Source organism: Caloenas nicobarica, chromosome 1, assembly GCF_036013445.1.
Source record: "Caloenas nicobarica isolate bCalNic1 chromosome 1, bCalNic1.hap1, whole genome shotgun sequence".
NCBI classification, from domain to species: domain Eukaryota; kingdom Metazoa; phylum Chordata; class Aves; order Columbiformes; family Columbidae; genus Caloenas; species Caloenas nicobarica.
Genome location: NC_088245.1, coordinates 87,360,217 through 87,381,736, shown reverse-complemented (window position 1 = coordinate 87,381,736; position 21,520 = coordinate 87,360,217). Strand labels below are relative to the sequence as shown.

Here is a 21,520-nt window from a genome sequence, read left to right as displayed (position 1 = left end):
AACTTGGTGAGGTATGTAAGCAAAACCTCTCTGTCCTCCCAAGGATGGTTCAGTGCTGCCACAGGTTCCCTGGGAGGCTGGGGAGACTGTTCTCTGAGGTATTCATGACCACCTCATCTAGCTTTGCAGTTTACTATAAATGGGTTTTGAGTGGAGACCTCCAGCAATATCTTCCCATGTAAATCTTCCTGTGACACAGCATTTGGTTTCCCTTCCTTCCACCCTACAGGTGAGGGTAGAGTCATGCCACTTTGCCAGTTCTGTCGACCAAGGAAAAGCTGTATGATCCAAAGCCAAGGGAGTCACTCGAAGCTTATCTGTGTCTCAGGTCTGCTGTGTGATTGTACCTGTGACCATCTTCCTGGCCCCAGTTCACTCTTTTCCTTCTGGATCTGTCTGTGCATCTTCCATCCTGTTCAGATGCTTGCTCTTTGCACAAATGACTCTGACGTTGGCTTTGCCATCAGTCCTTAATCCCTAGAAAAGGCGAATCAAAAGAGTGTCCTTGGGTCACTGGCTGCAAAGTCCCTTTGAGCACCCTGCCACCTACTTTCTTTTGCAAACTTAGTGAGTTCTATCTTGATAATAATGGTTTTCTTTTGCTCTCGTTATGCTCCAGGGACAAAGCTTCACAATATGGCCAGGGGTCTTCCCATTTCCATCTTAAAAGTGTTGTTGGCCTTTTAATGCTCATTTAGTCTTATACCAACCTCCTCTGTTAACTTAAATGTCCCTTCTGCCTCCTTTATGTTTAGTTTCTGGTGTTACGGACAGTAATCACGTCACCTCCAGCTCTTTGTGTCCCTCATCATTCTGGAAACTGCTTTCTGCACCTTCTCCAATGCACTTTCTTCTTTCCTGATGTTGGGTAACTGAAGCACTACATGGTCTACCAGAGGCTGTCTGACAAGTACAATGTCCAGTGGCATTAATACTTTTCCTTGTTGCTTGATAATACCTTGTCTGATGCTTTCAAAATAACAGTGGTGCCCGTCACTGTCCTGTGATTAATAAATCCCTTTCCTCCTCAACAGTCCCTACTGATAAGCAGAAGTTCTTAGAGCGGGTGTGCTTGTCACTTCTGTTCAGGATATCGCTGAGCACTTAGTACTATCGAACTTGTCAAAAACATGCCAGTGACCCTACTAGGCCCATCTAGTCCAGAATCTTCTGCTCCAGCAGTGGTCACTACCAAATCCCTAGGAACGAGGGTAAGTCAAGGCAACCTTACCTGCTGTTTTCTTCTGATACTCCTACAGCTTCCAACTGTTTTCAGCGCGGGGACTGCCATGGCTGGTTGTAGTTTCTTGCCATTCAGTAAGCATCAGTCACTCTCTCTTGCATTAAACTCTCCAGTCTCCCTTCAAGTCCATGCAAACTTGTAGCACCTATAGTGTCCTTTGTTTGGAAATTCTGCAGCCACCCATTTCAAGAACAACTATCTCTTTTTGTTTGTTTTGAACTTCTTGATGGTCCTCAGTTCTTATACTGGAAGAGACAGTGAAAAATTATTTCCTACCCATCTCCTACTTTTCATATATGGTTTTACAGTCCTCAGTCATATCCTCACTTAATAACCTGTTCTCCGGACAGAGATGTCTAACCCACTCAGTCATGCCTCTTCGTTGCCCTTTCTAGTTCCTGTGGAAGGAGCAGAACTGCACGCACTTTTCAAGATGTAGGAAAATAATGGGTTTGTGCAAGGGCATAATGACATTGTCTGGTTTGTTTTCAGTTCTTTTCTTAGGAATTTCTAGCATATGTTTTGCTTTCTTCATGGCTGCTGAATGCCAAGGTGACATTTCCGTTCTTACATCCTGAGGGTATCACTCTTGAGTGGCACTGGTCTTATGTGGAGATGGAGTTGTTTTTTTCTCTGTGTGCATTGCTTTATGTTTATCAAGATTGAAATTCACATGCCATTTCGTTGCCCAATCACTCCTCTTGGAAAGTCCTTCTACAGTTCTCCTCAGTTCTCATTATTACTGTTATTAGTTTACTCTCATCAGCCACATTGGCTTCCCTTTGCCCTTTTTCTGTATCCATCCTAGTTTTGCTTCTTCAGTGTTTTATTCTTTTAAGTTCTCTCTCCAGTTGTGATCATCTGCAGTACTGACCATGCCTCCTAACTTAATGCCATTGGGAGGTAGGACACTGATTCTTGTAAGGATACAGCAGGCTTTCTTCCACCTAGCCTGATACTTTCAGGACTTCATTCATTCAAATCCATTTACAGAGCTTGATCCTTTTAGCTACTGAGCTTCTGTCTGATTCTTCTCTTCACTCTGACTAGTTTCCCTGGGACTGAGGGCTCTGAGCAGGTCATATCTTTGCCTGGACCTCCCTCTGCCAGCTTCAGAATGATACGGGTCTTAGCAGAAAGTGGTGGCCATGCTTTACACTGGTCTATTACTGAAGGATGGATGGTGTGGCTACTATGACTTTGGATTCAGCTGCTGGTCCTGCAGCTGCAAAGTTACCAACAATATTTTCCAGTAAGGACTTGCAGCAGAAGTCTGGAACCATGATGGGTTGATGGATGGATAACTTCCAGGTACCAAGAGTGAGGAGCTGTGGTACGTGGACTCATGGTCACAAGTTGCAACAAGGAAATTACAACTGATAATGAGTGTTTCAGCACTGGATTGGGTGTCTCAGGTCAGCTGGGGAAGTTTTGCTCCTGAAGATGTTTTGGAATTGCCTCGTTGAGGCCCTGAGCAATCCCTTCTAGATTTGAGGTCAGCCCTGCTGTGAGCAGGAGCTTGGACCTGCAGAGGTCCCTTCCAGCTGACGTATTTTTTTTTAGTAGCCTGTGATGTCTTTGAGTAATTTACTTTGCATTTCTTAGGAAAGGTACATCAGTGTTTAAAAAGGGGGTGTTAATGTATGACAATAGACCCTTAGCCCCTAACAGCCCTACAGGTAAGGTGTGCTCAGGCATTGCAAATATGGAAGACATTGCACTTCTTAAAATAGTGAGTAGGAAGAGTGTGATGTGTCCCTCCTCTGCATCACACACCCCTAGGCCTCCCTCCTGCTCGCAGAGGGAAGAGCCCGGTGTGTTGCATTTTGTGATCCACTGGGCTCTGCCAGCCTTTCTCTCCAAGAGATCCAGAGGCCTTCCTCTGGGGAGACTGCACGATTCTTCTGAGATATTTTAAGTAAATCTGTTACATACTTACAGTCACTTTAGTGTGCCCTCAGGAATTGTTTAACGATTAACGTAACCTTCTTAAGTACATGTAACCTCCGTTTAGTGAATCAAACTTTATTTTCAGTTGCTTCTGCAAAAATCAGTATCTTCTTCTGTGCTGTAAATTAAGCTATTGTTAAATGCATGAATATTTTTAGTATTTATTACCTCACGTTAGCTCTAATTGTTTTTATTTCACTCTGTTTATCAGAAATCTTTTCCTCAGATAAGTTTTACACTGAATGGAGATTCCAGAATAACAGCTTTCATACTTAAAATAACATTCTTACTCCTCATGGTTTTGCAGAATTAAGAAAACAAACCATTAAAACAGACTTAATAAAATGTACACTAGCTGTATTTCCTATGACTGCCAGCACTCTGCAAGTTATTTTTAGTATCCCTATTTGGCACCCTTTCCTGAAATGTGAGCATTTTAATTTTTATTTATCATTTTACTAGGGGGAAGGAGGACGTAGGTAGAATGACAAGTGAAATTGTTCACAAGCACTGTTGACAAGGATTAAAGCTGTTGGCTCAGATTGGGTCTGGGAGGTATTATTTTAGGCATAGAATCATAGAATGGTTTGGGCTGGACGAGACCTTTAAAGATCATCTAGTCCCAACTCCTGTGCCATGGGCAGGGACATTTTCAACCAATCCTGACGTTGAATACTTCCAGGGATGGGGCATCCACAGCTTCTCTGAGTGAGGCTGACTGGTTGGTGGTTCTCACAGTCCTCCTTATTACCCTTTTTAAAAATGGCTACAGTATTCTCTTTTTCTCCAGTCACTGGGGTTTTTACCTGACTGCCGTGACTTTTCAAATATGATGGAGAGTGGCTTGGCAACTATATCAGCCAATTCTGTCAGGACCTTGGGGTGCACCTCATCAGGTCCTGTGGACTTGTGTATGTTCAGTTTCCTCAGGTGGTCTCAAACGTCGTCTTCTCTTCTGTGCATGGGTACATGTAAATCAAGAGAGTTCATTCAGCTTGTTGATTAAAGTGTGTGTAATTTGCCCTTCAGTACAGAAAAAAGTTTCTGAAAACATATTTAAACATTTCGTAGTTACTCGTTTTATGTAATATTTTGAAGATAGAATCCAATGATATTCTAGTACACTGCCAATATAAAATCAATTTACTCATAGAAAATTACAAAAAACCCACAACTCTCACTGGTTTTATACCGAACTCTTATATTTTGATTTCTGAGCAGTAACAGCAGTTTTCACTTCAGTTACAGATGGTTGTTTTGTGGTGTTTTTGTCTGTTTGCCATGTAACGCTGTGCTGCCAAGCCTGTGTGGTGGGGCAGGTCTCAGCCCTTCCCGGCTGCATCCGACAGCTGCTGGTGGTTGGATGGTCCTGTCCCGCTGTCACAGGTGCAGTGTTGGGGGGCGGCAGAGGACAGGGAGGTGTGTGCTCCAATCATGGCATGAGTGCGTGGGCTTTAGCTCATGCTCCCTGCCTTTGGCCTGAGCTTATGAGTATTTCAGTCCCCTGGGATCCCCCAGCTTCATGTTAGTATTGGGGAATGATGTTAGTTAAACTTCATGCTCTGGGTAGGCAAGAGTTTTAGCTGGAGTATGATTATTTGACCAGGTTTACAGTCTTAGTCCTTGATGAATCTACCTTCCAGCCTGAGTTCACAGCCCCTGCATCTACCCGCTGTTGTAGTAATTTTGTAGGAAACAGAAAAATGCCTGTGTTTCAAAGTACCTTTCATTTGGTGTTGCATGCAAAATATATTTATTCTTAAAAAAATTTACCGAGTAAAAAAAAAATTTGCAAGTCATGGGAATAGTTGTGCCCAAGATAATATTATCTGCAAGTGTCTGCCCACCTCCATCTTGGCATTCAACCATTTTGGCATCCTAATCAATTTGCTCACATAATCATTTTCCCTTTTACAGTAATATTGCACTCAATCAAAAGACTGACAATAAGGCTGTAACGTGCAACCTGAACCCTGACCTATACATTTATTGCTAGCACTAAACACAGCACCCTTCCCCTTCCCTCCCTGTCTCCACTGTGCCCCATAGAAAGACACCAGGGCTCAAACATAAGTCAGGTACTTAGCCATTGGGAAGTGTTGTACTTTGGGTTGTCTAATGGCAGTATTTTGGACAAAAATTTGTGGTTTTGGGATACTACACAGCTGTTAACCTCGATTAAATTTCTGGGAATTTTGCTTTTGTTTTATAAATGAGGTAAATGGAGACAGGAATTAAAAATGTATTGGCTGGGACTGTCATTCATGGGACAGTATAAATAAATATGCCAGCTTCTGACTTCCCACCCATGGTGTGTGTCCCCGGTCATACTATTCCAGTGGGCACCCCCATCTGAGTGATCTTTATCTGTCAAAAGGGTCCATTTGCTTTCATCCCATCTTACTTTCAGGACACTTTTCAGCATCTGCAATGTGTTAGAAAGCAGCTGTGATTGTTTTGCCACGCTGGTTCCTACCTCCAGTGCTAACGTTTCCCTTAGCAGAAGGGAGAACAGAAAAACCAGGGTGGGAACACAGAGCTGATTAATTGCAGAGAAACAGACTCAGTTTAATTCTCACACCTTCTGACTTCTAAATCCCTGCCTTTGCAAGGCAAATGTCTTTGACTTCATGTAGGATTTTGGATGTAGTTCCTACATTTCAAAAAAATTACTTAAGGAATAGTCACTGTGTACTTTCAACAGTTCCCAACTGAAGAAAACAAGAGGTTTCAACTTCAGCACATCTGTACTTAGACTAAAGGAGGAGGCGACTCCTCACTCCAAACATTTTCCATGGACTGGCATCCAGTGGAAGGTGATGCTGGCTACGTCTGTAGTAGCAACACTGGTGCACAGCACTGGCTGTCCATTGCTGTGGCATTCCTGTTCCTTTGTGTGGTCTTTGGTCTGTGCCAGCAAGTGCTCTCCCAGATGATGCCTGAGTGTGGTTTAGGAGTTAGTGCAGGGCTGTGCCGATTGCCAGTGGCCAGGTTAGATGTGTCCGTCCCCTTTAGGAGGGTAGGAGAATTTTGCTATCTGGGTGCAAGCTGTGTAATGTCAGTCACCCCCAGGACCAGAAAACAGGCATTGTCCCATTTCATTTAAAAGTACAGATGCTGTCAGTTGCCCCTTCTTGCAGCATTTGTGGTCCTGATGGATGGCAGAGTTTTTAATGCATTTCTTCTTTCAGACTGAGTGATCCAGCTGTGCACCTTGACGTGTTTGCACTCAGTAGTATGTGATGGTATATGATGTACCAGGCAATGCCTAGGCAGAACCTCAGTGGAAAGGGGAGGGTACATCAGTGCTATTCCTCTCCACCCGCAAATCATCACTGACTAGCTCAGAAGAGACTCCTGTGACATGTACCATAGTCATGTTTTTCCTTCTGCACCTCCTCTCCTGCTTGGACCAGGTCTGAATCCGCCTGAGATCCCTGGGATGTTACAGTCAGAGAAGATCAGGAGCAGTAGATAATAAAATCAAGTAGATCGTTTGTTTGTTTTTCCCCCCAAAGAGAGCAGTAATACAAAAGAATGAGGAGACAGTGGTAACTGTTGACAACTACCAGCAGTGAGGACTCGGTGAGGACTGAATCAGGTCTTAAATGTCTGCTAGCTGGAGAAACACTGGTGAAGTAATGGTGGTGGTAGCAGCTCTTTTAAGTGGCATGGATATTGGGAGCTTTCAGCTCTCCCTTCTTCTGTCACTGGCCCCAGGGAGGACTCGCTGGAGCTAAGCTGGCCTTTAATCTTCTCAAGCAGACTGGAGCCCCAGACTTCGTTTGCCCATCCTGGAGCTTGCTCTGCTGTTGAGCACCAGCTGAAGTGAGGAAACCCTTCAGCCCTCGGTGGATTTGGAGGCACCTCCCAGACTTCTGTGTCTCTTTGGAAATTGCCTCACTGCTACTGGGATATGTACTGGGTATACCTGTGTGTACAGCCGTGGCATGTACAAGTCTTTGAGGTGTGTGGCTGATTTGTCATTTACAGTTCCCAGCCAAGCCCCTAAACACCATCCTAGATAACTTGGTCCTGTTCCCATTTCCTCTGCGTTGGTTGCCATATAGGAAAGTTTTTCTCAGACCTTCAGTCTAATGTGTATATCCTATCCAGAGCCAAGGACAAACATTCACCCAACTTCCTAAGAGAGGCTAAGGGTATATACTTAAGTAGGTAAAACTTGAGTGCATCTCATTTGAGAAGGAATTGATTCCAGTTTTGTTACCTGTGAAGAGCTGTTCCACACTACAGCCTGGGAAGGAGATAGCTTATCTGCTTCCTTCAACAGAAGAGGAACCAGAGCCCGTGATCTCCTGGCTGCCTGTGCAGGACAGTCCACCTTTGGCAAGGAGAATTACTTGAAGCTGGAGAGGAAGAGGAGTGGGATCCATTTTGGATCCCGTGTGGGAATGCCTGTTGAGTGTGTGTTGCTTGCAGGAGACTGCATCAGGGCTTAGCTGAGAATATGGAGGGGTTTGGGCAGTGAGCCAAACCAAGCTGGGTTGTATGAAATGCAAACAGAAAACAGCAATTCGCAATGCCTCATAACTCAATCAAACCTGTAAAGGGCTTCACAGGGCCAGGAAAAGGTTATCCCTTCGACTGCAGCCCTGCCAAATGTCTCGTTTCCTTTCCAAAACCACAGAGTCCTAAGAACTCTTCAGAGGCATTTACAGGGATCTTCAGGGACGGGAATGGTTAGGTGTAACTTTGTTAATTGTCAAGGCTCACATTGCAAGCTTTTATTTCATAGATGTTAAAATTAGAAGGTGGTGGTGTGATCCTCTCATCTGGCCTCTGACATAACAGTTGCTGTACTGAGCCTAATGTATGCATCAATTCTGTTATGTATTTTAGAAAAGTCTTCACCCTCTAAGTGATAGAAACCTCTGCCCCAGTGGTTATTTATGTCCACTGAAACGTACAGATTTGTTCCTGGGTTTGTTAGGTACTGTATATTCAGCGTTTGACGTAAGTACCAAGCTGGTATTTCTTTTAAAAAGAGAAGTTTTGGTATGTGGTTGGATGCATATTATTTCTATGATTTACTTCTCTAGAAAGAAGACCATAATTGTCATTACAGGGTTATTGGAAAGCTGAAGTGAGACCTGTGTGTTGCGTTATGATGTTCAGCTCTTTGGTGTGGGAGGTGTGGGTGGCATCCCTGTTGGATGTAAAGAGCAGTGACATACTGGTAACGTGCTGTTGCTGCTTCTGTGTTCAGAGCTGAGCTAATACTTAAAGGTTGCCAACATGATGCGTGTTGAAGTAGAGCTAGATTAGGATTGCCTTTCTTACAGTGTTTGTTTCATGTAAGAAGTGTTAATTCTAGATGTTTATCTGGAATAGCACCAGTGTAACTGGCTGAATTAGCAACCAGAGGCCGAAGTATGACAGAAATGCAAGGCTGTAAAACATGTCAGCTGGTGGGGATTAGGAGAGTGCTCTGCCTCCATTAGGTCAGTTATAAGCCATTGTGAGCTATTTTTCTATTAGAGAAGAGGTCTCAGTTAATGAATTGTTGTGTGTGGAAGTTAATGCTGGATGAGTCCCCTGTGGCTTTCATGATGAGGGTCAAATAAAATATTAATGAAATTAAAACAAACAATCCCCTGCTCAAGTACCTTCCAGCTGGATTTCTCTAAGCATTGGTCAGGGAAGACGTGGAGCCCCACAAGAGGCAGGCTGGTGTCATTACTCCCTTTTCTCAGGTAGGGAGATGGAGGCGGTGGAAAACAGTGACTCCAAGGCCACACAGTCCAGTAGGAGGGCTGCACAGGAGGTCCAAGAGTTCTCCTGTCTGGTGCCTTTGCCCTGATCCAAATTAAAGGTTGGACTCGATGATCTTAAAGGTATTTTCCAACCAAAATGATTCTATGGTTCTATCCCTGGTTCCAGCTCCCTTCTCAGAGAAACGAAAGTACATCCAGACTGCTCCTGCGCTGTCTGGAAGCTAATCTTTCCAGGTCTGCGTTGGCCTTCAGGAGTCCCAAATCTCAAGCTGTCTTATTCACAAAACTTCGCTGTGCTTCCAGATCAAAGAATATAACCCACGAGATGTGCATCTTTTCTCCTTATGCCTCGTCCACAGGACACGTTTCCTTGTCTTGCAGATTGCTCATTGCAGAATCTGAGTACAGGAGCTTGAATGACAGGCTGGGGAAGGACAGTCTCTTTTTGGTTACCCCTGCACAGTGCAGTGCGGAAGATCTTGAGCTGGGTGGAGCCAAGCAGATTATCTTCAGCACAACCTGAATCACTTCACACCAGTTCCCAGGATAATACAATCATGGTTTCATACTCTGAATTAGGAACCATGTGTCATAACAGAGTGTTAAATATCTGTGGTGCTTTTGGACATAGCACAAAGCTGTAAATTTGTTCAGAGGGAGCTCAGAAATCTTGCCACTGCTGCAAAGTGTAAAGATTTACTCAGCATCTCTGGTCATGACTCTTATGTGGTACACTGAGAAGCAGCCCAATGTATGGCAAAGGAGGGGAGACCTAGGCACTCCAAACTAAACAGTTGATTCTGTTTGCATCGTGCAAAATCAAAGCTAAATGTGTTTTTTCACACCTATTTGTGTACATTGAACACTGAACAGCCTAAGCAAGACTTCTCACATTTTCTACGTAACGTGCTGGTGCAGGTGTACATGTGCATGTGCTCTGGAGGGGGCAGGGCTGTGTAATACCCCTTCAGCAAAGGCAGCTATGGGCTTGTTATGCAGAGCTCACTAATGACGGCACATGGGCAGTTAAAGATAGTGCAACTTACTGCACTGACAACAAGTGCAGAGAGGAGCTAATGAAGTCACAAAATTTGTCATTAGGAACACTTTCCCATTATTTTTTCTCTCTCTCTCTCTGAAGATCAAATAAACAAGGAAATGGAAATACTAAGGAGGACAGTCAGCATACTGATAACCATTCCTACCCGCTTCCTCCAAAAAACTGGAGGACTGCCTGCCTCATATCGTGTGGGTGTCCCTCCTAGAAGCTGGAAATCAGGTGTGACAGTAGCCAAATCCTGCTTCTGATGGGGAAGGTTATTGCATTTTTTGTAAACACCTTCTTTATCTGTAAATAATAATTAAGGAAACAGTATTATTTTGTCATATTTCTGTAGCAGACCACAAAAGGATGTCCTCCTCTCCTGTCTCCCCTCTCATCTCCTTGTCTGCTTTTCAGGTTCACTGGGATCTTGTTGCATTGCTGGTGTATGCCTCCCTTCTAGAAGAACTGCTCTTGCCCATACCTGCCTCCCAGGAACAGCCGAAGAGGGGTGTGAAGTGATAGAAATTTATGTTTTCATCAAACCGGGCCAAGGAGAATGGGGGTCCTACACCCAAAAGAATGAAGACACGACAGAACAAAGACTCAGTACGTGAGGTGGGAGATGAGAGGTGGGGCACTGGAGCCAAGCCGAAGCTATGGGTTGGAACTGAAGCTCATGGCAAAGCTTGTGAACATGAGTTTGGTGTAGTGGAGTGCCCGAGGGTTCAGGGGCTTTGCAGCCAAGAAGGCCAGTCATATCTTGGGCTGCACCAAAAGCAGCATGGCCAGCAGGTTGAGGGAGGTGATTCTGCCCCTCTGCTCTGGTGAGACCCCACCTGGAGTCCTGCGTCCAGCTCTGGAGCCTTCAGCACAGGAAAGACATGGACCTGTTGCAGAGGGGCCAGAGGAGGCCACAAAAATCATCAGAGGACTGGAGCACCTCTGCTGTGCGGAAAGGCCGAGAGCGTTGGGGTAGTTCAGCCTGGAGAAGGCTCCAGGGAGACCTTATTGTGGCATTTTGGTACTTAAAAAGAGCCTATAAGAAAAGATAGGGACAGACTTTTTAGCAGGGCCTGTTGTGACAGGACAAGGGGTAATGGTTTTAAACCAAAGCAGGGGAGATTCAGGCTGGACATGAGGAAGACATTTTTTACAATGAGGGTGGTGAAACACTGGCCCAGGTTGCCCAGAGAGGTGGTAGATGCCCCATCCCTGGAGACATTCCAGGCCAGGCTGGACGGGGCTCTGAACAACCTGATCTAGTTGAAGATGTCCCTGCCCATTGCATGGGGGTTGGACTAGATGAGCTTTGAAGGTCCCTTCTGGCCCAAATTATTCTATAATTCAGGGGCTTTGGGAGACTGAGGACAGGGCAGGAGTGGAGTGAGATGCATAACAGGACTGATCCAGTGATCGCTCTCTTAGATGTCAATGCGGAGTGGACGGAAGAAAGAGACTCCAGGGCCTCGAGAGGAGCTCAGGTCACGGGGTCGAGCTTCCCCCGGGGGCATCAGCACCTCCAGCAGTGATGGCAAGGCTGAGAAGTCCCGACAAACAACAAAGGTAGTATAAGCTAGTACGTGAGCATGGGGTGCTTGAGGACTGCCCAGACTGTGTAGAATCTGTTCAGGGATCCAGGAACGCAGACAAGAACGGGTCCACCAAGGAACCCATACTGTGTTAGCTCTCTGGAATGGGTGGGATCCTTCTTTGCTCTCATCCCCAGCATCTTGCGCTTCCCATCATCCCCCAAGAACTGGTCTTCAGTCTCACCAGCCCTTTATAGTGCTAATTTTTGCCATATTCTGGCTCAGTGTTGCACTGCTAAGCTCTTCAACACACCTGCTGCAGTCTGTGGAGGTCTGGCAGGGTGGGAAGTTACCCCATGACCCTTCCACCTCCCTGTTCTTTTCTCCCTTGCAGAAAGGGCGGGTGGAGGAATCCTGCACCCCCAAGGGCAGCAAGCAGGGCCGAACAGAAGAGATCTCAGAGAGTGAAGGGGAGGACACCAACGCTCCCAAAAAAACCAAAACTGAGGTGAGTTTTCCATGCTGTGGTTGCTGGCATGTCCTGAGTCTCCTGTTGCCTACCTGTGCTGCTCAGACCTGCCCAGCTGGAGCTTCCCACTACATGGGAGCCGTGCCACCTCGGGTTTCATGCTACAGCTCTTCCAGCTTAAATGACATCTGCCGCACTACAAAAATGCCACCAGGAGTGACGACCAAGCAGACCAAGACTCTCTGTCTCTTTTGCCTTGTCTGTCTTCATAAATGACTTGGACACAGGACTTGAGGGAATACTAAGTAGGTTTGCCAATGACACAGAATTGGGAGGAGCTGTTGACACACTTGAGGGCAGAGAGGCCCTGCAGAGGGATCTGGACAAATTTGAGAAATGGGCAGTCACCAAATGCATGAAGGACAAGTGCTGGATTTTGCACCTGGGACACGGCAACCCTGGCTGTACATACAGACTGGGGAACAAGATACTGTAGAGCAGCTCCACAGAGAGGGAGCTGGGGGTTCTGGTTGGCGGCGAGTTGAACATGAGCCAACAGTGTGCCCTGGCAGCCAAGGGGGCAACCGTGTCCTGGGTGCATCCACCACAGCATGGCCAGCCGGGCAGGGAGGGGATTGTGCCGCTCTGCTCTGCACTGGTGCGGCCTCACCTGGAGCACTGTGTGCAGCTCTGGGCGTCACAGGATAAAAAGGATATAAAGCTACTGGAGAGTGTTCAGAAGAGGGCTACAAAGTTGGTGAAGGGTTTGGAGGGGAAGCTGTATGAGGATCAGATAAAATCACTTGGTTTGTTCAGCCTGGAGAAGAGGAGACCAAGGGGAGATCTCATGGCAGCTACAGCTTCCTCACAAGAGGAGGAGGAGGGGCAGGTGCTGATCTCTTGTCTTTAGTGACCAATGACAGAACCCAAGGGAATGGCAGGAAGATGTGCCAAGGGAGGTTTAGGTTGGACATTAGGAAAAGGTTCTTCACCCAGAGGGTGGTGGAGCACTGGAACAGGCTCCCCAGGGAGGTGTCACAGCCCCAAGCCTGACCGTGTTCAAGAAGAGACTGGACAACACCCTCAGACACATGGTGTGAATTTTGGGATTGTCATATGCAGGGACAGGAGTTGGACTTGATGATCCATGTGGGTCCCTTCTAACTCAGGACATTCTATGATTCTATGACTGCCGTACTCTCAGAGCTGGGCACGTGCCTTTCCCAGCTCAGGGGCGAGAGCCTGGCTCTGTGCGCAGCTGCTGGTCAGGTTCAACTTGGACTCTTTTGCTCCCCCAGAGCAGTGTGAAACAGGGGTGCTTAAGTTGTGGTCAAGTCTTAGGTGATGGTTGTTCCAAATCTGCTCATGCATGCACTCTGCGTCGTCGTCACAGGGCTTTTCCAAAATGCCGATGGCACCAGGCTGGATCAGTGGTCGGATGGTTGGAGGAGGACTCTGCTCTTGTGCTTCTCAGTTCCCTGTTAGCCTGTTCAGGGAACTGGCCTTAAAGGCCTACAAACACAGGGATATTTGCTCATGTTTTGAGGTCACTTTAATTAAACCACTGTGGTCATACCTATGTAATTTCCCTACATAGATTTCAGTTTAGACTCTCCTGTAAGCCCCCAGGATCAGGAGTGGCACTTGCCCATGCTATTAGTGACTGTTGAGTCACCAATGCTTCATTGCCTGAGATGAGAGGTGGTAGGGAGGAGCAGGGATTGGGAAGTGCAGGGGGGACATAAGGAGCCGGACAGCCAGAGGAGAAAACACTTGGGGCAGGAAGGTGGAGCAGTCCTGCCGGGACAAGAAGAGGAATTCTGGGTCTGGGGACTGTGCTGGGCACACAGTGGTGCATGCTGCTCCATGCCACCAGCTGGTACCACCACTGATCATACCCTGGCCAGTGGCCCATTGCTGGTGGTGGTGGTGTGAGGACCTTTTGAGGATCTATTCACTCTCAGCCTGATCTGTAACAGCTCCGTGCCCTCCCTCTCTGCCTCTGTACACACAGTGCCCATCGGTATCTCCTTGCCAAGTGTGTAATGCTTGTGAAGGACCTGAGAGCACTGAAGTTGATCCAAAGGGAGGCAGGAGGACTGGTGTTTTTTATACCTTGCTTCTTCCCTCTGTGGGGTTTTCTAGTGCTGGCAGAAAAAGGTCAGAAAGTTCTCTGGGAACTTGAAAAGCATTGTGCATGGTCTGGGAGGCCACATAACGTCTCTCTCCTTATTTCAGGAGTTGCCCTGCCCTCCATCCCCATCTGATGTTGACAGCCTTGATGGCCACAGCTTCAATGATGAGATGAGCAGTGACCCACGGGACATTGACCAAGATAACAGGAGCACCTCACCCAGCGTCTACAGCCCTGGCAGCGTGGAGAATGACTCTGACTCCTCCTCCGTGCTGTCTCAGGGGCCATCTCACTCCTACCACCATCCTCCGCTCTTCCCCCAGAGCCCACCGGTGGCTCCCCCTCCTGACAACCTGGCTCGTCCACCCGAGCCCAGCTTTGGGCTCCCGGGTGAGGTGCACCCCCAGGGACCCCCTGCCGGGAGCTACCACTCCCAGCTGGAGGGCCAGGCCTCCCGAATTTTCCAGGCTCAAGCCCCACAGACACCTGCCTCTTCCACCTCTGCTGTTGCTGCCCCTTCTGCTGTCCCTTCTTCCTCCTCCTCTTCCTCCTCGTCTTCCTCCTCCTCCTCCACCCATGCTCCTCTTTACCCTCCAGCCAATGTGGTCCAGGTTGGGGCCAAAATTTCCAGTGGGCTGGGTGTGCTCCCAGCAGCAGTGGGTCGTGAGCAGACCCTCAGCGCCAAGCACAATCCGCCACCCACCACTCCCATCTCACTGGCGTCAGTGGTCGGGGGCCCCCCACCTCAAAAGACACCCCCAGCCAACCCTCCAGCCGCGCCCCCTGCTTCAGCCCCTTCCTTTCCCCACGTCTCTGCCAATTTGCCTCCCCCCCCGGCCCTGCGCCCACTCAACAACACGGTGGCTGCCTCCAGTTCCCCGGGGATGGTGGGGCAGGCCCTGAGCGGCCACCTTCCCTCACCCCACGGGATGGGGCAGGACAAGGCATCAGCGCTCGCCCCCTCCCGCTACCCCTATGCCCCACCACCCCTGCCTGCCTCCAGCTCCTCGGCCCAGTACCCCCAGCCTTCCCCATCCCAGCCCCTGCCCAGTTACACTGCCTCCTATGGCCACTCTTTCCCCCCGCCCGGCGGCCTCTCCGTGTCCAGCCAGCCCCCTAAATACACCCAGCCATCCTTGCCCTCCCAGCCCGTCTGGAGCCAGGGACCGCCCCCATACAGCCGCCCCCTGGGTAACGCTGGCTCCCACCCCACTGCCTCTTTCCCCAGTCAGCCACCCCATCACCCGCAGCCACCCCAGCAGCACCACCACAGCCACGGGAGCGGTGGGGGGGTCTCCCCGGCAGCTGCAGCTCCATCCCAACCCAGCGGGGGTTACCCTCATGGCCTGGAGTCAAACAGCCATCATCCTTCCCATGCCAGCTATGGGCTGCGCCTCTACCCTCCCCACAGCCAGGCCGCTTACAGCCAGGCTCCCTCGTCTGCTGCTGCAGCTCCCTCTTCCTCGTCCTCCTCTTCCTCTTCTTCCTCCTCTTCCTCCTCGTCCTCCTCTGCTGCTTCCTCCCAGGGAAACTACTCCAGCATGTGCGCTCACCCCCCAGGGCAGAGTCCTGCCACCTACACCTTCCCCCCCCCACCGCCGCCGTCCCCTGCCCATGGGGCTGGCCCTCCGGTCACCTCAGCTGCCACCACCCTCTCCACCGTCATTGCCACCATGGCCTCCCCATCTGCAGCCCCCTACAAGACCGTCTCGCCCCCAGTACCCCCCTCAGCTGTGGCCCCCTATGGGAAGCGGGCAGCCTCCCCCATCCCCACCTTCCAGCCCCCAGCCCCCTATAAGCCAGGTTCGCCCCCTGCTTCCTCAGCTGCCCCTTTCCGGGCAACCACGCCTCCTGGCTACCGGGTGGCCTCCTCCCCTGTGGCAGGGGGCTACAAAGCCCCCTCGCCCGCCCCTTCTGCACCACCACCCCTGCCAGGGAGCATGGCCGCCCCACCCCCCCCCCCACCCCCACTCCCCCTCAGTGCTGCGCAGATCAAGCAGGAGCCATCGGAGGAATACGAGCCCCCCGAGAGCCCCGTGCCACCCGCTCGCAGCCCCTCACCACCCCCCAAGGTGGTGGATGTACCGAGCCATGCCAGCCAGTCAGCCAGGTGAGGGGAGGCTGCGGGGAGACACGGGGTGTTTGTAGGCTGGGGAGGGATGTATGGGGCAGGGATGGGGAGGTCACCCTCAGTGTGTGGTGCAGCTGCACCCTTTTGACTTTTCATATAATAGTTTGGGTTGGAATAGACCTTCAAAAGTCACCTAGTCCAACCCCCCTGCAATGGGCAGGGACATCTTCAACTAGATCAGGTTGCTCAGAGCCCCGTCCAGCCTGGCCTGGAATGTCTCCAGGGATGGGGCATCGACCGCCTCTCTGGGCAACCTGTGCCAGTGTTTCACCATCCTCACTGTAAAAAAGTTCTTCCTCATGTGTAGCCTGAATCTCTCCTGCTTTAGTTTAAAACCATTACCCCTTGTCCTGTTGCAGCAGGCCCTGCTAAGAAGTCTGTCCCCAGCCTTCTTACAGGCCCCTTTAAGTACCTTTTCCATGATGTTCTTCCTTTTCCCACAGTGCTGGACTTGGCTTTGCCTGCCCCTGTCCCCATCCCCACGCCCATCCCTGCCCTCCAACCCCTTCTGTGCTGATAGGCTACACCTCTCACCCCCCAGATTCAACAAACACCTAGACCGTGGCTTCAACTCCTGCTCCCGCACGGACCTGTACTTCGTACCCCTTGATGGCTCCAAGCTGGCTAAGAAAAGGGCAGACTTGGTGGAGAAAGTGCGGCGAGAGGCTGAGCAGAAGGCGCGGGAAGAGAAGGAGCGGGAGCGGGAACGAGAGCGGGAGAAGGAGCGAGAGAAGGAGAGGGAGCTGGAGAGGAGTGTGGTAGGTTTGGGGATCCCACTGCCGCAGCACAGCCGGGGTGGATGCTCGAGGACACCCTTGGCCACTCCCTGCTGGGACCCTAAAGCTGGTCTCTCTGCTCTCTTGCAGAAGATGGCCCAGGAGGGCCGGCCGGTTGAGTGCTCGTCCCTCGGGCCAGTTCCCCACCGCCCCTCCTTCGAGCAGGGCAGTGCTGTAGCAACTGTTCCCCCGTACCTGGGCCCTGACACCCCAGCTCTGCGCACGCTCAGCGAATATGCACGGCCCCATGTTATGTCCCCCAGCAACCGCAACCACCCTTTCTATGTGCCACTGGGTGCGGTCGACCCAGGTTTGCTGGGGTACAACGTGCCGGCCATCTACAGCAGTGATCCAGCGACACGGGAGCGAGAGCTGAGAGAGCGGGAGGCCCGCGAACGAGACCTGAGGGACCGGGACCTGCGTGAACGTCTCAAGCCTGGCTTTGAAGTCAAGCCTGCTGAGTTGGAGCAGCTCCACGCCGTGCCAGCTGCTGCCATGGATCCATTCCCACGCCATGGCGGGCTGAGTTTGCAGACGGCCCCCGGCCTTCATCCCGCTTTTCCCTTCCACCCAGGGCTGGGCCACTTGGAGCGGGAGAGGCTGGCGCTGGCAGCCGGCCCGACCCTTCGTCCTGACATGTCCTATGCTGAGCGCTTGGCAGCTGAGCGCCAGCATGCCGAGCGGGTGGCTGCTCTCAGCAATGACCCTCTGGCCCGGCTGCAGATGCTCAATGTGACACCTCATCATCATCAGCATTCCCACATCCACTCCCACCTCCATCTCCACCAGCAGGATGCCATACATGCAGGTAAGGACCCCATGGGGGTGGTGTCCTGCACAAAGCCCTGCTCTCCCTCCTACTACGGCCTCTTTGTTTTCCCTCGCTCTGGTCCTGGGGAAGCCCAAAAGCTGCTGAGACTAGACTTTGAGGCCCCAGATCCACCTCTTCAGCCAGAAGAGGTCAACATCATGGTCATCCAGCCTTGCCCTTGCTTGCATCCAGCGAAAGACACTGACTTCTGTTGCAAGTATTGGGCTGTCTGTGAGTTTGCTGCTTAGTGGCAAGCAGAGTTGTTTGCACCGTGTTTTAGTTCTAGATTTCTGGAGACACAATGTGAGTGCCGGGGTCCCATTGGCTACCAAGGTGGTGGTGCTGTGGTCTGCAGAGGGAGTGGGAGCCCTGCTAATGAATTTTACAGTATCTTTAGGACTAATGAAATGTTGGTTCTCTAATTTGCAACTATGGCTCTTGCTGCAGATGGTGGGATGGGATAGAAGATGGACTAATTGCAAGGAACTGGAGGCTGCTCTCCTTCAGAATTGAGTGGTGGTCCTTCCATTTCCACATCCTATAGGAAAGCAAAGTAAAAAGAAGTTTAGGACTGAAAATCTGGGGGAAGGAAAGCCCATACTACAGTAGGAAAAAGTGCTGTGCCTGCTCAGGTCCTGTGAGCGGTCAGTGGAATCTGGTGACAGACAGACACCCAGTCTAAGCAGCCACAACTACTCAGAGATGGCATCAGGTACAGATTAAGGTCCACTCCCTCATGCTCCGTAGCTGGCCACCTTCAGCCAGCACTCTGGCAGAGAGTCCAGAACACTGGAAAGAACAGTTTTCCTATGAACAGTACCTTGCATTTTGGCCTTGGATGGTACTTGCAAACTTGAGTGCCTGGCACTGAGCATCTGTGCTGGATGAGACCTGGAAATGAAAGAACCCAATATGAGTATGTACATGAATGACAGCCAGGGTGGTAGATAGGCATGATACTGGGTATAGATGTGATTGCAGGGCAGGTCCTTGCAGAACAGATTTTAAGGAGCAGTACTTCTTCCTGAGGAGCATAAGGACAGAGCTATGCCAGGCTGGCTCACGTGAAATTCAATGCAGGCAAAAAGAGTAACAGAAGAATGTGCTGCTGTGTTGTCTAGCCTTGAAATCATTCCATCTCAAACACACACCAACCCTCTCTGTGTCTATTTTCTTGTGCCTTATGCCTTTCTCTGCGTTACCTCTTGAAAAGCACAGGACAATTATCTTGTGGTATCTTTTCTTCCCAGCCTCAGCCTCTGTTCACCCTCTTATCGACCCACTTGCCTCGGGATCACACCTCACCCGGATACCATACCCAGCTGGAACCATCCCCAACCCCCTCCTGCCTCACCCTCTGCACGAGAATGAAGTGCTGCGCCACCAGCTTTTTGGTAAGGGTGCTCACAGGGAGTCTGCTGCTCTCCTCTGAAGGGCATCAGCAGAGCTCCCGGAGCAGGGTGGACATGAGAGGTCATAGACCCAAACTGAGGTCTATTAAACACAACCCTGGATGAACAACTCCTGCACATGGGTAGGGCTGGGAAGGGAAGTGCAGGAGTTTTGTCTGAATTGTGGGGCCACAGGTGAGGATGGAGCTATTAATATTGCCTTATTTCTTCTCTGTTTCATCTTTGGCTGCAGCTGCACCCTACAGGGACCTGCCGGGCTCTCTCTCCGCACCCATGTCAGCAGCACATCAGCTCCAGGCCATGCATGCACAGTCAGCTGAGCTGCAGCGCCTGGCTCTGGAACAGCAGCAATGGCTTCACGCCCATCACCCTCTGCATGGCGTGCCGCTCCCCACGCAGGAGGACTACTACAGGTACATGGACCTGTGCTCTCCACAGCACAGGGCGAGCAGGGGGTGCCTGGGGGCGGCAGAGGGGACAGGAGCGCATTGGCCCTGAAGTGGGTGACTCAGCCTGAGCCCACACCTGGGACCAGGGATGCCTTGTCACTGGGGCACAGCTGCTGGAGTGGTCACCAGGAAGGTCATTCTTGGCAAGTGGCTGCTCAGTATCTAATCTTATGTGGGGTCTCAGCCCCTCTTCTCCTGGTGAGAGCGTAAACTTGCATGTTTCACACTTTATGACTAACCGATAACCCTGCCATAATACCAAACATTTGCAAGGGTTGGATGCTTTTGCCAAGACGAGACTTTCACAAATGCATAGGGAAGCATGTTGGGAAAGAGAGAGGTGCAATGTTGTCCCTTTTTGATAGCATCTCCTACTTGAAGGATTTGGAAAGGTTTCCAAGCCCGCAGTGTCATGTGGGTCTAGACTAACAAAAGGCGGTGGGGGATACTAAATTGCCTTTTTCTCTCTCCCAGTCACCTTGTTTCTCTTCTTTATTCTAGCCACCTGAAGAAAGAAAGTGACAAACCCCTTTAAATTGACTTCTAGTGTCAATGTGACATCATCGTGTCTTTCTCTCAAGAGGAGCAATCGATCAACCAAATCCTGGAGGAGGGGAAGCTGCAGACTGACATATCCTGATCCCACCATGCACTAGTGTGTGAGAAATGACAGGACAAAAAGTATGGGATGGCATCATGGGAGCAGAAAGTGGAGGACAGAAAATAGGGGGAGGATTGACACACCACTAATGAACATGAAATGATTGGTACGTGATTTCAGCAGAGCTCTGAAGAAAACAGAATCAGCATTGCACAGAGCTCAAAAAGACAAACACTGATGTGAATTCACAATGGCAGAAGCTCCATCCTTTGTTTGCGGGGACAGTTGCATTAAATAAAAAGTGCAGACAATTACAGGACTTCACATACATGGTGCTGCTGCCTTTTCTGCTTCTGCGAGGAGGAGGTGCAGCCAAGAAGTAACTCAAAACCCAACAGAGCCTTTTTTTCAAGATGTCTCTTCACACCCCACCTCTCTTTAGGTGTAAGTTACTGCTTTAGCGATATGGAAGAGCAACGTGGAACTTATTTCAGATTAGCCAGAGCGGCTTCCCACTCTCCAGCATCCCTTCAGATGCAAACAAAGCATTACAGGACCCCTTCCAACGCGGCCGCTCCTGCCTGCAGAGGGACTGGTCCCAGCCATCGGCGTGCTAAGCACTGCAAGACTTTTTGCAAGGTGGTGGTTGTGCTTCCCCACTGCTGACAGGAACGGGCATGGCCATGAGGTGCAAAGCACCAGGAGACTGTTTTCAAGGCTGCCGTCACCACCATGACCCCTTTTGAGCCCGGTGGGGAGAGCCGACATGGCCAAGTGTACGGTATCCTGAGATTTGTCTTTGAGATGGCGGCTGCCCTTTCCCCTCACCCCTTCGAATTGATGTACTTTAACTCATGCACATCCTATTAGACGTGGCAGTTTTATGTAGCAACTTGTGACTCCTTGCCCCCCCCCCCCCACCCTGTGCGTGTCTGATTTCACAGTTGTATTTCTCGATTGGTCCCCATATATATATATTTACTTAACCATTAAAAGGAAAAGAAAATCAACAACCCAGCTATGGAAAAACACCCAAATGAAGTTCCCCACGCACTCCCAAGACCCAGCACACATTCTAATAATTTATATATATAAATATATATATGAAGCTCTTAAGAAGAAAAAAAAAAAAAAAGAAACCACACACAAAAAACCCTTCCAGGAAGAGGCTCCGTTGTGTTCATTTCTTTTTACCGGGGCCAGGAGGTAATCTGGCTGTGCAGGGCTGCGGCGAC

The 21,520-nt window shown here is 49.9% G+C and overlaps 1 protein-coding gene across 3 annotated transcripts in view; it reads left to right on the top strand.

Annotated features, from left to right (window-relative positions):
* The window catches only part of ATN1 (atrophin 1), a 27,858-nt gene extending 6,531 nt beyond the window's left edge, over positions 1-21,327 (top strand). For all 3 annotated transcript variants that reach the window (XM_065652689.1, XM_065652672.1, XM_065652681.1), the window contains 9 exons: positions 10,388-10,579; positions 11,399-11,536; positions 11,897-12,010; positions 14,210-16,215; positions 16,778-16,994; positions 17,103-17,820; positions 19,074-19,217; positions 19,468-19,648; positions 20,186-21,327. In XM_065652689.1, coding sequence (XP_065508761.1) covers positions 10,502-10,579; positions 11,399-11,536; positions 11,897-12,010; positions 14,210-16,215; positions 16,778-16,994; positions 17,103-17,820; positions 19,074-19,217; positions 19,468-19,648; positions 20,186-20,219 — 3,630 coding nt within the window. In that variant the 5' untranslated portion in view covers positions 10,388-10,501 and the 3' untranslated portion in view covers positions 20,220-21,327. The remainder of the gene's footprint in view (positions 1-10,387; positions 10,580-11,398; positions 11,537-11,896; positions 12,011-14,209; positions 16,216-16,777; positions 16,995-17,102; positions 17,821-19,073; positions 19,218-19,467; positions 19,649-20,185) is intronic.
* The last annotated feature ends 193 nt before the right edge of the window (positions 21,328-21,520 follow it).